Source organism: Argiope bruennichi, chromosome X2 (assembly GCF_947563725.1).
Source record: "Argiope bruennichi chromosome X2, qqArgBrue1.1, whole genome shotgun sequence".
Classification (NCBI taxonomy): domain Eukaryota; kingdom Metazoa; phylum Arthropoda; class Arachnida; order Araneae; family Araneidae; genus Argiope; species Argiope bruennichi.
In genome coordinates this window covers 125,677,801-125,696,382 of record NC_079163.1, presented here as the reverse complement: position 1 = coordinate 125,696,382, position 18,582 = coordinate 125,677,801, and the positions used below count along the sequence as shown (strand labels likewise).

Genomic DNA, 18,582 nt, shown 5'->3' with positions numbered 1-18,582 from the left:
AAGCCTGTCGTGGAATTTACTTAAATCATGGAAAACTATTTAATGACATAATTGAATGTTGAATTTAATGTTGATAGGAAAATAGCTTTTTTTCTATGTAAAACAAATTTGCTCTTTATTCTTGGCTATCTTTTTCAGTTCCAATACTACATTTTAAATTATTTGTGTTTATTCGAAATATAAGGAATAACTTCGAAATGCGGAATTTCAAAAGGAAAATAAAAGAAGAACCTATTTTTTTAATCAAAAATTTTGACATTTTAATAGCATCAGATTAATTTGATTTGAATTTTAATCACATTTATAACATATTTGAACTTTGAATGAATGCTTGAGAATTCGCTTTCTTCAACGGACTGACTTTTTTCATAGCATTTCATAGCAAAATCATATTTTGATGATTTTGTTCTAGTATCCATATTGTTGATTAAAAATTTTCTACTCTATTTTTTTATATTTTACTTTTTAATCTTTGAAACATTTTACATTTATTATTATAAATCGTACAAAAATTTTAGCCTTTTCTTTTCCTACGGAAAAATCGATGTTTTAATATTTTCAGAACTTAATTATGACTTAAGGACGTATTTTTAATTCTTTCTCTTATATTCAATGATTCATCACATTCCAGAAGAATCAAAATGGTATAGAATCAAAATTTCATTAAAACTTATTGATTAAGTTATCATTAAGTCGTGAACATATTAAAATATTGTATTCCATAAAGACAATACGATTGTACAAAATTTCAGAATGTTAGCACTTCAAGGAATGAAAATTTGATTATAAATTTTCGTGATTACTAACATTAACATCACCCTACATAAAAACTTAAAAGAAATATTTTCCCTTTATATAAAATAAATTTTATACTATTTTAGGTATTTTTTCGTAAGTTCTGTTGCTGTCTTTCAAGTGATTTTTATTTGATGGGATTTAAAATCAATTTTACATTATACAGAGTTTCTTCTAATAAATGTTAAGTTATTGCGTTTTTCAGAAATTAATACATATCTATCAAAACTGTCTTTAGAAAGGTTATCTTCATGAACTGGTCTCTGACTCAGAGTAAAATCTATTATTATGAATGTTAAATGAGATAGCGAAGGTATAATCTTCTAGAATTAGAAAGATTGTTTTAAATTTTGGAGAATGAAAATTAGCAACAAGTAGTGATAACTCAACTTCATAATCAAACAACTTTCATCTTAAATATAGATTTTTTTTATTACAACATAAATTCGATAAATGGTGTTTAAAATTTAATCCTTTTCAAATGTATTAATAAATTTGAAAAAAAAAAAGATTAATTCTTAAAGATATTATTTAGACTTATTCAATTCGGCTTGATGATTCGCTCTATACATATCGCTGGGCTGTCATTTTGAATTGTTACCGTATAATTAACGTGAAGTCAAATTTTAAAATTATTTTCGAAAATATATTTTCATACTCTTTTATAGGATTTGATTTATTTCATGATTGTAAAGATGAAATTTTGTAATCAAGTTTTCACTTACTTTTTGATGTACAAAATTCCTCAAATTTTGTACATTTATATGTTCTCGATCATGAAACAATAATTTAATAGTTTTTGATCATAATTATTCCTTAATAGCATAATTCTATTAAGTTCTCATTCCATTATGGAGGTGAATTTGAGAAAAAAATTGACTTCAAAATTGCAAAATATTTATAATAAGGAATTATGAGCTAAACATTTCCAAGTAGAAAATAATTAAAAGGAAAATTTTCTATATTTTTGCTAAAATTATAAAATATATTTTTAAAAACTGTTTCTATTAAATTTATAATAATTTTGGCACTCAAAAAAAATTATTTTTTCTACAGTTCTGGTTTTTCAGATCGCATAAAAAATCCGTTCATCCAGCTCGTTCCATTTTCCAGTTATAGCTCTCACAAGGTAACAGACAATCACAATTACAAGAATGTATTACGAGCAGCTATGTCTAAAATTTGAAGATTCATCAAAGTTTCGAAGTGGAATTTTTAGTCGATTATGATGTTTTTTTTTCTTTTTATGCACATTTATTTAATTTGACTTATTTCATATTTGTAATGATGGAATTTTGTATTAGATTTTTTTCTTATTCCCTGGTAAATTAAATTTTCGAAACTTTGCACAATTATCTGTCTTTAAAGATTATTTATTGATTATGTGAATATTTTCAAAACCTAATTATTAGTTAATCATTTGATTTAATTAAATATTGATTCCTTAAGAGTGGCACCATCTAATAGTGACTTTGAGGAAATTTGAATCGAAGATTCCATAATATTTATAAGAATAAGAACAAAAAGTAGTAAGAATTAATTAAAAAACTAATTTCTAAATGCGTATTTGATAATTTTTTTGAATAGTTCTGTGTAACTTCCGTAATACAATAACCCGAAATTCTTTGCTAAAACAAATATAGTAAATGTCCTTGAAAAAAATCATGTATTATTAGTCTTCCTTCAAATACAAAGCTAACTGAACGGTTCCAAGAACGGTTTCTAAAAATAGACGGTTTAAAATACCAAGTAGTTAGAAACCAATTTCTTGATAGAAATATCTGTACACTTTTTTCATTTTCCAAAGAGATAAATTTAAAAATTTAATAAACATTCATAGCAATATTTCCTTCAGACATGAAATAAAATTCTCTCTAGATCCACTCCCGTCTAAGAATTCAGTTTTAGATATTAATGCGGCCCACTTGAAGATCTTTTCATTGTTTTCTAATAATAGTATCCGAGCCTAAGCTTTCTGGGGGCGAAATACGTAATAGAATCCAAGCTCATTTGTTGAGCAGAAAAAAACTATATTCACATGCGAGAGTACATCTCGTTATTGAATTTATTGTTATCTCGTTATTGAAGGACGAAGGATTGAAAAGTCATTTTATTTTTATAAAGAATTTGAAATGACAAAGATTAGGAAATGGATAATCAAACGATCATTAAAAAATCAGTGAGTCGTTGCTGTCTAACTACTTTAGGTAAAAATAATTTTAAAACGAAAACAAAAATAATCTGCAACTTCTTGATTTCCTTACTATAAATATTATAAAAGTAGAACTCAGAAACAGGTCTCTATATCTTATTTTGTTGGTTCAATTTTTAAATAAGTTTGTCAATTAATAATTATTTAGCCACTTCATAAATAATTAGTTTAAAAAGGCATCTGTTGAGTCACAGCTTTAAAAGTTGAATAGTACCGAAGGAAACAAATATAAAATATTTCAGAAATTATGTATAATTAGCAGATATATCCATCACTTTTAAAGGATGAAAATATCTTCATGCCATTTAATTATTCCCTTCATTGCCACCAAATCCTTACGCTTCAGCATTTGTGAGCGAAATTTGGAGCATTTACAACATAACAAATATATCATCATGATTACAGTCATCATCTATAAAATCTGCTATTGGCTCAAACATCACACTGCTTTTTTTCCCTCACAAAACTACGAAATGCCAATTGTGTTAGCATGCAAGAAAGTTGAAGGAAAGAAAATTTCTTAGGTTTCAAATTTCTTTTATGACTATTTTCAGCTATAAGGGTTATTTTCTTCCAACATTGATCATAATTAAGAAATCTCAAAGAATGTTTCATCATTATTTTATTTTTATTTTTATATTTATATAAAAAATTCATTTATATGAGCAAATCTGCAAAGAACTAAAAAAAATTGTATTTCACAAAAAAAAAAGAAAAAAAAATGCAACTGTAAATTTGTTCCTACAAAGTCAGTTTAAAAATATGTGGTTAATACTGAGACAGGCTATAAGAGAAATAAAAACAAACCAATTTTTTAAAAAGATAAACTTTCGTCTTTCTAATAAGCATTCTAAGCTTTAGATATATAGATTTGTAGTGAATAGATACGAAGCTTGATAAAACACTACCCAAATTCTGATATTTTCTAAATCGATTCGATTGATTTATTTACTTACAGAAGAATCAAAAGAATTTTACCTATGCCTTGTTTAAACGAAAGTGCTGTTAATAGTAAAACGCTAAATAGAAAATTGAATTAAAAAAGAATTTAGGTAAATTCTGAAATAAGGTTTCGTAAACTGGAGATAGATAGTAAACTGTGATAACAAAGCCTTCTTTCAAACTCTCCAATATATCATATATAAACCCATATTAAAAATTCAAATAAAAGAAAATGTGCAATAAATCTTAGTGAAGTTACTTAGCTTTATCATTGATGTTTACATTTTGGAACGCATTTTTTTCAGTTCCTTACCAAATATTAATCTCTAAAATGGATCGCAAAATTTTATCTATCCTTAAAGAAGCAGTGATTAGAATAAAGTTTAAGAAGATTTGTTTTTAAGCATGCTTGCGATGTTATTCCATCTAAACTTGATATATTTAGTGGCATCTTTACCTGTTAAAGGCATCGCCAGTAAAAGTTATTAGACGTTATTTCGGCAGAATTTTGTAAATACCTTGGCATTTTGTGCAAAAATGGGACCACGGAAAATTTTTCTGTCTTTAAAGGAGTCGCGAGATCAAAACTTCAGAAGTTCAGCTAATTCTTGAAATGTACTTGCAATTTTCATAAACTATTTGAATTATTTCTGATCTAAAGAATTTTCAGATACCACCGAATAAACATGTAGAATGAGAATCTTCGCTCCGAGGAGGGGAGACCGGGCTAGTTGTTACATTTTTTTCTAGAATTTTTTAAAAGAATCTCTTATAAGTCTTTTACAAAACATTCTTTAAAACTTACTCTAATAATTGAATATCCATAACATATTATTTTAAAATTCAACAGTACTGTTTTATATACATATGTATATCGTAAAAACTTATCCCTATTGGGGCTATTTATTACATACAATAGCAATAAAACATGTATAATATTCTTTTATTTTTGTAATTTTTATAGAATAAAAAGATCAAAAATGCTTTATTCATAATGCATTTGATTTCGTAAGCTGTTCTGTTGAGCAAACTTCATAATTATTGTCGGAATAGTACTTTTCATAAATACGAAATTTGTGAAATTCAGCCCTATGGCGTCTTCCAAATGGCCGATGGAAAGAAGTCTAATTAAATACCTCAACTAAATGGCCAGATTCCAGTTGTGTGGAAACCTTCGGCCTTACTGTATTCGGCAGGGTCTATTTCACTGCAGAAAATATGTGTCAACGAATCATTAATACTACTGGTGAAGTTTTACAAAGGCTCAAGCGCAGACCAGTCTCAGGGTTGCAATTTTTGTAGTAGAGAAGACCGAGGAATCACTCCGCCTTTTTCGACGGAGAACAATATCCGTAAATCGAGATGACATTGTATAGAAGAAGTTAGAGAGACCTATTTTTGGTACCTCATGAAATTTCAAATATCTTATCATAACTTCTGAACAAATTTCTCTGTTGTGGCTGCATTTCTTTCAGGTACTTTTGAAAGGTCAGTCATGCATGCTTAATATTTTTCCTAGGAAGAAAAAGAGGAACTGAATTGCTATTATCATGAGCAGCTGGAATCATTTTTAACAAAGTAAAAGGTGTTGTTTACATGCAAAGCTATGTACAAATGATTCTGAATTTTAAATAAAAACGATTCCGCAGTGTAATTTATTAGCAGCATTCTCAAGAAATAAATATTTTTAAAAACTGATAAAAATTTAGTTATATTGTTTATTTATTTAAATAATTACATTTAACTCATTTAACTATCCTTAATGCAATTAAATTAGAAAATGCTATTAGAATTGCAACTTACCCTTATCAACAATGGTAATTTTACTGCAGATTCTCTAGAATATCATGAAATTAATTCCACATTAACTAACTACCTTAACCACCTGTATAACCAGAATGGTGTAATACAGTTATGCAATACTTTTAAATATGTAATCGCTTATATGAATTGTGACATCATTTACCTTACCTTAAATATGACATCACTTACCTAGGTCTTCTCATTTCACTAACACTACACATATATCTCCAAGAGTTTCGGTGCTAATAAAAATTACAAATAACTAATGTTTTCACGAGCACTCTTTCTGCTATTAACTGCAGGCAGTATAAAAACCGTCGAGGAAGCTACACGAATGAAAGTCACTAACTACTAAGAGTGAAGTGAATTTCAGCCGATAGTTAACTTAAAATTCGTATATAACAACTTACCCCGCGCAGCAACTAACCCCATTCTTCCCTAAATAAAATTTCTTCAAAGAACTGTACTTCTAAGATGCATGGTTTTTGGGGAAAATACAAAAGAAAAAATATGGCGTAGCAATTTTAAAAAATGTGAGCATTTATTGTTTTTGATTAAATATTTTGATGCAGGCTCAGAGATGCAAAGTGCGAAAGTATTAAATCAACAAAAATTCAGAATTAGATTTGTTTTTTCACAATTTTTGGTTTATACTTGAAAATAATCCAAATAATTCAGATTATAAAAAATATTTTAACATTATGTTGATAGAACATTCAAGGGATCAGATTAAAATTGGATTTAGACAATTTTTTTAACAATAGGTAACATTATGTGGAAATAAAGGTATAATGTTTCCTGATTTTTACAATGATAGCGAATTTATGTTTCTACGACTTAGCTAACAACTGCGAATTAATTAATAAAAAGGAATTTAACATTTAAAAAAAGTACTATCCAATCTTTTGACTCGGATTATAAAAAAATTATCATAACGAATGGATCTATCATAGAAGCACAAAAATGATTAAAATCTCATCTCGAAATAATAGTAATTCGAGAACAAAATGGTAGAGCATAATCTCCTTTGAGATGCAAAGAAAATAGAATTTATTTCTTTGAATAGACGTTCGAAGTTGATTTTAGGAAAAAAGTCGTGTGTTTATTAGTAAAATTTTTATATTTAATTTCTCTTTTAATAAGACTATCCATGCTTAAACTTTAAAGTTATTCTAGCAAATATATCTCGAACTGATCCACGATCTCTGTTAGCTTGTACTTGAAGAAATCCTCAGCTTTAACTTATCCACGAAATGTAACCTCAAGATAAGGATAAATCTATTGGCATCGTTCAAATCGACAAAATTCGCTTAAAATTAGCTGGAGAGAAAAAAAATTTGGTGGAAGTACTTTTCCTGAATACAAAGAAATTGCAATTCATCTTTTTAAATAAATTTTTTTGGTAAAAAAAAAATCTTGATATTTATTTGAAGCTGAAATATTCTTCAAATTTCATTTGATTTATGAAAAAAATCGTTACAATAAAGACAAGCAAATTTTCTTGTTTTTAGAAAATAGCTTAATCCATGGGTTTTTAATTTTGTTTTCATTGTTTGTGATCCTTGATGACAGTAGTTTATGTAATTACAAATTCTGAAAATAACTATGAAAAATAATACTACTGTTTCTAATCATATTATAATTAGGATTATAGGATAAACTTTTCATAATATAGAAATTAAATTTGTTTTGTATAAGTTGATAAAACCTTTATTCAACTGTTCAAAGCTCTGAAATGATCCGGTATTTTTTTTTCTTTGAAAACCGGTTACAATTTTAAAAAGTTTTGAGAAATCCAAGCTTTTCTTTTTATAACGTATTCTTTTTTTATATTTTATTTTTTTAGTTAATTATTAAATTTTATCCGTTGCACGATATATATAATCACAAGATATTTATGCTTTTCAAAAAATTTTCAGACTATGAAAATTAGTTTGCCCGTCGGAAAATTATGAATGTGACACAACTAACGTTACTATTGGTTTTACGATATATTTGGCAAGTTCATCAAAAACTATAAATGTTTTGTCAATTAATGATTCGTAAAAGCTACAGTCTAGGGGAAATAGAAATGAGCACTTATCAAACTGGAGAAACGCTAGTGAATGAAATAATACCGATAACTCTTTGCTTATAAAATTAAAATTCATAGCCCTATTGTGAGAAAACGAATTTAAGCAAGTATGTAAAATCATTAGGACCAAATGAGCTATATTTTGATGATGAACATGATAATGACTATTGGTGAATGACTGATGATGAAATTTTTAGCAATTGCTTACCATCAGATGATATGCAAGATATTACGTATTTAGTAACCTGGCGATCTTTGTCATCGCTCATAATCACAAGATAATATATTAACAAATCCAAAAATAAAAATGCATTTTTGAATATTTCAAAATACTCATTTTTAATTCCGCAATAAAATTAGAAGTTATACTTAAATCAAAAATTACAATTACGAAATCAAATTGAATTCAGAAAAATACATTTATTCTTTAATTTTCGAACAATAGTTTTCGTCCACCGTGTTTAAAATTAAGAATTTTTATGGGTCACATTATTTAATTATTTATTCATTAGATTTCGTTTTATTCAATACATAAACTGGTTAAATCAGCAATTCGAAAGATAAAATCGATGCATAATTCTAAGCATCATGAATACCCGTAATTGCGAAAATATTTTTTCCTTTACATATTTTTTATTCGTGAAAATGATTATGTAAAAGAGATCTTAGTTAAAATTTTATCATTTGTTTTCAGAAATTTCAAATAAATCAACATTCTCTTAATCAACTTTCAAAAAATGAATTCATTTTATTTTAAAAGCATCTTTCATACTCAAATCATTCTTGCCAGAAGAAAGAAAAATAATATATATATATATATATATATATATATATATATATATATATATATATATATATATATATATATATAGGGTGTCTCAAAAACCTAGACCACAACTTTTATTCCTTAAATATTGTTCATAGACAAATACTGTCAATTACAAAGTTACGTAAAAAAGTGTATAAAATTTTATGAAATGGATTAAAATTTTCAGGGGATTAAATTTCAAAAAATACAAAATTTAAATTTTTAACGGACTCCGTACAAAAAAAATTCCCAATGAGTAAAATGTGCAATTATCACACAGCATTTTATCACAAAAAGTCTCAAAGATAGGAAACTACATAAATGCTGACTTAAACCACTTTTCGATGCCTGGATATGAGTTCGCAAAGAAGAAAAATCATGCCGGATGTTCGTGTTTTAGGGATCGTACATAAATTAGCAAAGAAAGTAATGAGTGAATAAATAAATAATAATTTTGCTATTTATTGGTTCAAAAGTATAAAAATATTTAGAAATAATAACTTAAAGGAAAGATTACATAAAGGAAGGATCACATAATTTTTTTTACATGTTCATTGACTGTGCTATTTTTAAATTATATTCTGTAATTCATGATATAAAATTTTAAAGTATTTCTCAGGAAGCATAGATTTTAAAATTTGTATTTAAAACTAAAGATATAAAGCATATTTTATTTCCTTATAATGCGTCGCGTCATCTGCATTGAAGCTGTAAACATTTGCATTTTAATTTGTGATTGACACTTCACCAACTTTGTTTTAACATATCTTTGAGAGTTTTCATGATAAAATTCTGGAATTTTGTACATAGCCTTATTGGAGGATGAGGCGCATTTTTTTACTCATTGGGATTTTTTTTGTACGGGGTCCGTATAAAAATTTAAATTTTGTATTTCTTAAACTTTTATCCCCTGAAAATTTTAATTGATGTCATAACATTTTGCACCTTTTTTTTTACCCAACTTTGTAATATACAGTATATGACTGTGATCAATATTTAAAGAATAAAAGCCGTGGTCAAGGTTTTTCAGTTACCCTGTATATATCATCATGGGATACCATTTCAGGAAATATGAAATTCATTTTCTAGCAAAGAAGAAGCATTCATATATGACTCTGTGAGTAATTTTATTAATAATTTTATCGTTAAACATTGAGGAGATTTGAAGATGCATAAAGTGTTTCGTTATGACTTATCTGTAGTTTTTAAATAAATTTAAGTAATACATTGAATTTTATGATTTTTAAGGTAGAAAATTTCTTTATTCGTGAAAATGATTTTTCCAAATAAGAATTCTTCGTAATCATTCCATTTTCTATTTCAATCAAGTTTCTTTAGGAATGCAATTCCATAATATCTTATTAGAGCATCCACATAAAGGAAGAGAATTTTTAATAAAGTTAATACTCATTTATATTAAGATTTTGAAGAACATTTTTTATATGAAAGAAATATATAAAACAATATAAGCACTACATTAACTAATAAAAGATAACTGCTTATGAAATCATATTTCATTCCTTAACATATCAATTTTTTATTGAAAATATCTAAAAATTATTTGCTTTTTGTCTACTTTAATGGTTGTAGATTAACATTCAGAATTAAGGTTAAGATTAACATTAAATTTCATATAAAGGTTTAGATCTTGGAGTATTAAATCTAAAAAAAATTTTGTAATAAAACTTATAAAAAGCTAAATATTTTATATTTTAAGAAATAAAAAAATAAAAATAAACTTTTGGGGGTTAAGGGATTGGAATTTGGTCTTTGACGAAAGAGGTAGTTTTTCTGTCGATTCCTTTAATCCCTGAAGTTTATTTTTCAAATAATGAATCTAGATGGATAAATGGACAATTTTCAAAAAAGCAATATATTAAATTAAAGAAAACCATTCCTTGTAGATTAACTGCTTATTTTTTGTTGATATTTTTAAATCTAATAGATTATATGAAAATGATGATTTTACACATTTTATGTTAGTTGTCGAAATATTATTCTCGGTAAAATCGATTATAATTTTTAAAAATACTATTATAAAAGTAGTATATGGAATTTTGAAAGTGTTTTTTAAAAAATATTACTTTAATTATTATTATATATTACTTAAAATATTACTTTAAAGACGTTTCTTTTCTGATATAATGAAAGGTAGTACAGCAACAGCGAACAGTTTCAATAAAATGCTTTAATGAACCAAATATTATATCTGATAATTAGAATAAGAAATGTTATTTCCAGAGATAATAACTTATACAGATTATGAAATTTATTACATAGTGAATGAAAAACAAAGTTGAGTAGTAAAATAAAGAAGTAAAAGAAATTGCGTAACTCGTCTGAATTTTACTCAGATTACTCAAGCAGAATACATTTTTTTAAAGGTATAGATCGTATCTCCTCAGATTGAATTTCCTTCTTTTTGGCTTCCCCTTTGTTGCTACTTTTTTCATTTTCATCTTTTTACTTGAGATTCAAGGATTAAAATGCGCTTATTATTAAAGAAATTATTAATTAAAAAATTTGATCAAAAAATCAAGATATCAAACATTAATTGCTGAACTAAGTTAGATAGATCTTAATTTTTTGGAGTTAAATTACATAAATATGATTTTTTTTCATTTGTCATAGTATCTTTTTATTCAGTGTTCTGAAAAAATTAAACGAAGATCGGAATTAAATCATAGTGCTATAAATATAAATTTTTTCCTTTGAAATTCGCTTTATTTATTAGCTTTTTTTGAAGCACAGTAATTGAAAATAAAGAATGTTTGAATAAGATTCTAATTATTAATGCGAACAATTAATTAACTATTTACTAATGCTAGTACTAATTAATTAGCTAATTTTTCTATCCATAATCCTTCGAAAAAAGATTTTCTTTAAAAAAATCCTTATTTTTAAGGCCCATTGACGCAAAGGAAAATAAATCAAAAAAAAAATTAATATAAATATTATAAATGAAAAAGTATTAAATGAGGAACAAAAGAAATGACTTTATTTTAAAAATAAGTTTTTGGTTCAATAGTCGTGTTCTCAAATTTTTATTATACTTTCTGGCATTTATAACTCATACCAAGACTTTTCAAAACATTTTTTTTTTAACTAATTCGACCCGTATACTGTTGTAAAGAGTTACACCAACATTTGGTTTAAAATGTATTCTTAGAAATTTTTTTGATTAAATGGCAGAAAATAAATCTGGAAACATACGAACAAACAAAATCTATGCAAGAAAGAGGTTTAACAACAAAAGTTAAGATATAAAAAGTTAAAAATCATGGAGAACGTATATATTTTTAAGGTACAAGAAAAGTTTAGCATGACATTAATTTTGAAATGTATAGGAAAGGGATGAAAAAGATGTAAAATAGTTAACTTACAATACATAATTTTATAATTTACCAAAATATATAAAAATTTGTTTGATGATGAAGAAATTAAAACAGGACATAAAAGCAGAGAAAAATAAAGGTGCATTTTATATGGAATTTTATTTCAAGTGAAAAAGTTTTCAATACAATTTTGGGGGTCGTGAAGTACTATACAAGCTCATTTATATTTGTTCCAGAACTCCGCTGCTTTCTTAAAAGTTCTTCTCAGCTTTCAATAATCATTTACTCTTTGTTCATCTTAATATTATAGTTAAAATCATCACAGACACGAAAGGATAAAAAAAAGAAAACAAAAATATATTTTAAACGATTGGCATATTTCAATAAAAATTCTTTTGGTAACTTTTTCTAATTCATGATATTAGGTGCAGTCGCTTTTTTTTTTCCTTCAAATATTTGTTTAACTGATCCCGTGGCCAATATATTAAAAAATAATATAAAAATCGCAGCAAAAATCACAAGGAAAAAAAACAGATATGCTTTATAAAAAAAAAACAAGTATTCTCAATAAAACATACTTTAAATCAACTCTGACAAAATCATTCTTCCGAAAAACTTTATTTCCACAGATTCCGTGACTAATATATTTTGAGAAAAGTTAAAATCGTAGCAAATATCAAGGGACAAAATAAAAAAAAACATAAATAATAATTAATTTATTAATAAAATAATAAATAATATAAATGGATTTATACAGTTTTCACACTCTAATAAAAATTCCTTCAATAAGTTTTCCTAACATATAACATACGCAATCATCAGAAGCATAACTACAACAAAAAAAAGTTTCGTTGTAGTTACAAAATTGAAAAAAGATGATGAAAAGAAGCGTTACTCACTGTCTAGCATGATCCAGGCGGCTAAGAGAGCGCAGGCCCTCATGGTGTTCAGCAACAGGTGTTCGAAGAGCGAAAGAACTCGCTGACTGTTCTCCGCGAAGGTTCGGTCGCGCCACGCTGCTCTCAGGGCATCTAGTGACAGACCCATCTCTTATCAGGACTTTTATATCCACACCTCTCTCGCCTCCTTTTCCACTGCCGCAGAGGATCAGCGGTCGTCGCACTCCTCACAGAAAGTTGGGCTCAACAGGTCGGCTTTTTTTTAAGAATGAACAGGTATATATTTTTAAGAATATATTGGCGAACCTATTACAATATAACAATTCGAAGAATTCAGGTTTAAGAACATCAATATGTAGAAAATTCCTTGTCATTTGGTTTCGTTTAGAGAGCAATTGAAATCTCAGTTCAGCGATGGCCATTAAAAATCCAGCGATGGCCGAGAATCAGCAACAAAAATGCACGTACCATACTTGAAACAGAATATTTTTTCTCAACAAGTTGGGATTTTTTTAAAGTTACTTTTAAAAACCTTAACCTAAATATTCCGCTTTTATAACAGCTTCTTAAATCGGGAACATAATCCGATTCAGTAATCGGAACAAAGTTATTTTTAAAAATTTTTAGCCAAATATTCACCTTTTATGGCAGTTTCAGTTTGAATTATTTTCGATTTGACTTGACAAATTTTAAACTTTGACAATTTTATATATATATATATATATAATTTCCAAAAGTGGATAAAATTGCTGTCCTGAAATTCAAAATGCTTCCATTGTAACGAACATTAGGTCTAGTGATTTACTTTTATTTTTTAAAGATAAAGAAAAATGATTCTATTAAATATTTGTGTAGTTTTCAACACTTATAAAAAAGTGAAGTTACGATACCTCAAAACTTAGAAGATAGATAAACCAGACAAACCTTATGGTTACATTTATTAAAAGAATTATAATTTTTTACATTTATAAAAACGTTATGATGTCATATAACTGATTTCTTAGAAAATTCATATTCAAAATGAAAAAAAAAACATCTTAGACTATTAAAACTGTACGATTTTACTACCTATGACAACAAGGCGGGTAGTATACAAATATCTGAAAGAAGCGCTGCTGTCAGCCTTTTCATCCTTTCTTTTGATATACATTGGGAATAAGTTTCCTTAAATTATTCTTTTTACCCGTCTTATGCTAATATTGTAATTTTATCTTTTTAATAGACTAAACAACGAGCGGTATTTTTAAATTTTTATTATTTTATATAAACAGTAACCGTCTATCCGTTGAACTGCACGTCGCAAAATGGCCAAAACATAGGTACAATTCAATACGGAAATACTTTCGAACCATTTTGAAATTCTCGTCTCCGATGCTATGAATCAACATTAAACATAATCTTGATCACCGCATTCACAGTCGCAAAGGGTTTTTCCTTTTTCGTATGCAAAGTATGGACGATCATCAAAAAATTCGAACTTCAAGTTTATACGATGCTTCACGTTTCAGACTCTTCGAGTTCGAAATAAACATGTTTTTGAATTATAACTATATGTTTCTCTGTGAAAACCATAACTCAAAAACGCTTTGAGCTAGATGGATGAAATTTGGTTTATGGACTTCACACTCATTTTGTAGATTTCTATTTAGTTTTGAACCAAATCTGTTTACAGAAAGACTGCTTGTCTGGCAGTCTGAATATAAGTAAACCCGATAACTACAAAACGTAAAGAGCTGGATAGATAAAATTTGGTACAAGGGCTTAGCATCTAAATGGTGAATTTTAATAAAATTTTGATCTAAATATATCAAACAGTTGACCTTCTTCTGGTCGCATTCACTCAAAAACACAATGGCTTAAATAAATGAAATTTGATATGTGATCTTAAGTGCAATTGTAGCTTTGTGTCAAATTTTGGTTCCAAAATACATATTCGATTTTCTGGTGCTTATGTATAAACCTCGAGAAATCGATTAATCGCTGAAGTTCACCATGCTAATTTCAGTGAAAACGCTACATTAGAGCCTAATATTGATATTTAGCATATACTGTACGCAAATGCCTCGCATTTAATATACAAGTGTCAGTCTTTTTCTATACGACGATAGTATCAAAATGTATGAGATTTTGAAAATAGAGATGTGAGCACTCATGTCGTTCGTGAACTTTATTCTGTCCACAATTATATATGGAAGGAGGGCTATGACATATTTATTAAAAAGTGAGCGAGAAAGTTTTGGGGGAACTACTTCCGTTTGTTGTTTACGATAATGGGCCCAATAAACATTAGGATTCTATACTTACAATTTTTGCTGACTGACATCTTTTAAAATTCGTAAATTTGCTTTTGTGTATTTTAAAGTATATTTTTTATTTGTAATTGAGACTTGTATTGGAAAAGAAGAGTGCAGATAATCAAAAGTTAACCATAAATCATTGATGTAATTATTATGGAATCCTTTAAAAATGTTTCTCAAATTCATTACCGTCACCATTGTAATCGTATAGCCTCGAAATTTAAATTTAATTTTTCGATAAAATAATAATTAGTTTTTGAAAACCTTAAACTATTACACTGTCAAAGAGATTAACAAATGCTCATGAGCTGAAAATTCTAGTTTACAAAAACTGAAAGAAAAAATCCATCTTTAAAGTCTGAAACTAGTTAAGGTCAGATAAATAAAATTTTATGTGATCTTGACAGCAAAATTTTAGATCTGTATCATGTTTTAGCACAATCAGTAAAAGAGAGGAGATAAAAAAAGGTCCATTAATATTTTCTTCAGTGTGCTACTCATTTTAACTCAAAATGCGTCTTATTGATTATGTATACAAGATAGTCGAAGGGAGAACATTCTCGCTGGCTTACAACTGCAGACAATTGTTTGCAGAGTGTATTCTTCCTGTTTTAGGCTGTGTAGTTCGGAAGTTTGGAGAGGGTGTGCCAGCTTAGATGTCGTTCTCATCATCTGACTGCGGTTAAAAATTACGAGGTCATCCCAAAATAGCCCCAGTGTTGCTTTAAAACGGGACGTTAATATTACTGAGTCGAACTTCTGTTTCAGGCTAATTATATACTATATGCAGAAGAAAGGAATAATTCAAAAAATATCACTTTTTGTGTTTTTGTTGTTGTTGCTATTAACAAAAATTAATGTGGGGGACATGCAAGTCAACCCCTTTTACTTTAATTTTATTCAGGTTTTCTTTGTTTTGTTTATTTCTTCCTTGCTTAATTGAATTCATGGAATTTTCTGTAATATGGGTTTATTTTTTAAAACAGTTTATCAAAGCAGCTTTTGATTTTGTAATACTTTCTATATTATAGTTTGAAGAGAAAATGTTTCAAGATTTTACAACGCTTCGTCTAATTAGAGGAATTATATACAAAATGCAAATACGAAGAAGTTTAAGAAATCAAAGTCATTTGAATGTTGAAAAACGTTTCACTTCACAAACATCAAGTTGGAAATTGGCTGCATTTCACTTTCCTTCGTAATGAATGAATGACCTTCAAGAACTTCAGAAGGTTACTGAATATGTCTGCCAGAGTCAACATCAGACCCTTTCAAATTTAAAATAACATGTAAAGAAAAAAATGAGAAGAGAATCGTGAATTGTAGTTCATTCTACTGATCAAAGCACTTTTTTCCCTTCTTTTATTCAATTTGCCAGTTTTTTCTAACAGTCTCAATTTGAATGCCTCTAATAGACAAGGGAACTTCTGACGCAGTTAGTAATATTTGTGAGATGAGTGGATTCATTACTATGCAGGAAATTTTTCGTTCATTATTTTTTACGTCCCAAACAGAATCATCGGGAGATTATTACCTTCGAATATCGAATACCATGCATAAAGGTTAAATTCTACATGTTTTGTACTTATATTATAATGAAAAAATTGATTATGCATTTTGGACGTCTTTCTTTCGACCCATTACGTTTAAAATGTGGTGCAGATTTTGTAATTTTGGCACATCACAACATATTAAAATTTATTTATCTCAATTTTTGCGTTTTTGACAACATTTAAGTGCATCCTTTTCACATACCTTTAACCTTTTAATCGGGTATGACGAAATATATCAATGCGAAACGAGTTGATTGTACGTTAATTATCCACTTAACATGTTAATAAACAGGCATTCAACCAGTTGACAGATTTGGTCCAAAATTTGATACAGGCATACAATTTTGATATAATCAATGTTAAACTTCATTTATCTAACTCTTTGGGTGCTACAGTTATCGAGTTCACATTAGCAAGAACAAACTAACAGATAAACATCCCATCAACGAATTTCATTCAAAATGAATTAAAAGTCTAATTTTCATATAATGACTTCATGCTAAACTTCAGCTATCTAGCTCGTTGAATTTCTAAGTTATGTTAACAAACCAACAAAAAGATATAATCCGCCTTTTTTGTATTCGGAAAGGTATAAAAGATGGAGAATCATCAATATCTCGTGATAGAATTTTTGGAGGATTACAATACTTTCTCCTTTGTATATTCTGCAAATGTAAAAATAAAAATAAGAGAATATTCAGAGAAAACAAACAAACAAATTGAAATAACGACATTTATAGATTTAATTTCCATGAAAAATAGCGCCATTTGTACAGAAAAGTCCAAATAAGTAAAGAAAAAAAAAAGAAAGAAAATTCTAAATTTTTTTTAATTAAAAAAAGGTTTGAGATTGAAATAAAATTATTGACCCTTGAAATTTAATAAGCGAAGTTTAAAAGGCTATTTAGCATTTTGTATATATAATGCAGTCTGTAGAAATTGACTTGCATTTTAATAACTATTTTCATCAGTTTTTAAATCTTTCAAATTTTTGTATTCATAATGACTTATGTCATCAACCAAAGTAATATACTTTACAAGTGACCAGGGTTCTAGTATTAAATGTAAGTGCTGTTGTGAGTTTTTATTATAGCAGAAAACTGCTAGTGTGCAGAGATACATTCCTAAGGAAACAAAAAAAAAAAAAAAAGAATCCAAAAAGTAAAAATTTTCACTTTCAGTTTTTTTTTTTTTTAATTTATATAAATATTTTCCTGGGGAAAGAGAACAAACTCCATGGTTAAATGTGTCCTTCATTTCGGAAAGAAATTTATTATATTGTATAATAATTCGTAATCAAGATGATTGAAATGTATGAAAAAAATTATTATTCAGAAAGAACTCGAACAAATTCATAGGGTAAAAGTCATTTTTATTGAAAAAATCATTGGTATGAATTTTAATAATTTGTGAACAAAATCAAAAGAACTTTATTCTGATGAGTAAATTTCGATATCTTCAATCTTTAAACACAATGAACCAAGGAATGGAATTTGGAATACACTTTTACACGAGATTTCTGGATCTGTGGATCAAATTTTGGGCCGAATCTGTTGAATGTGTGTCGATCTGCATGATATCGCGATAATTCACAAACACAGATGAAATCTTGATCTGTAATTTTGACTATGAATTTCTAAATCTGTATTAAATGTTGAATTCATTAGGCTTAAGGGAAGAGATCCAAATGCAGGCTCGATTTTCTTCACTAGATTACGAAGCCTGACAGAAATTGAGACATATTGTTTATGTAAACAAGAAAGCAGATGGGAGAAACTTCTTTGCCCGGAAAGACAATTATTGTTATTCTTATAAAAAAACATAAATTAATTAAAGAAACACAACATAGGGGGAAGAACCGAAA

General features: G+C 27.4%; 2 protein-coding genes across 2 annotated transcripts in view; one reads left to right on the top strand and one right to left on the bottom strand.

Moving 5' to 3' along the window:
• Window positions 1-13,031, bottom strand: part of LOC129960063 (uncharacterized) — a 120,498-nt gene extending 107,467 nt beyond the window's left edge. The window contains exon 1 of the mRNA XM_056073121.1: window positions 12,869-13,031. Coding sequence (XP_055929096.1) covers window positions 12,869-13,016 — 148 coding nt within the window. The 5' untranslated portion in view covers window positions 13,017-13,031. The remainder of the gene's footprint in view (window positions 1-12,868) is intronic.
• The window catches only part of LOC129959874 (glutamate receptor ionotropic, delta-1-like), a 97,089-nt gene continuing 91,477 nt past the window's right edge, over window positions 12,971-18,582 (top strand). The window contains exon 1 of the mRNA XM_056072769.1: window positions 12,971-13,144. The gene's annotated coding sequence lies outside the window, so the exon portion shown is untranslated. The remainder of the gene's footprint in view (window positions 13,145-18,582) is intronic.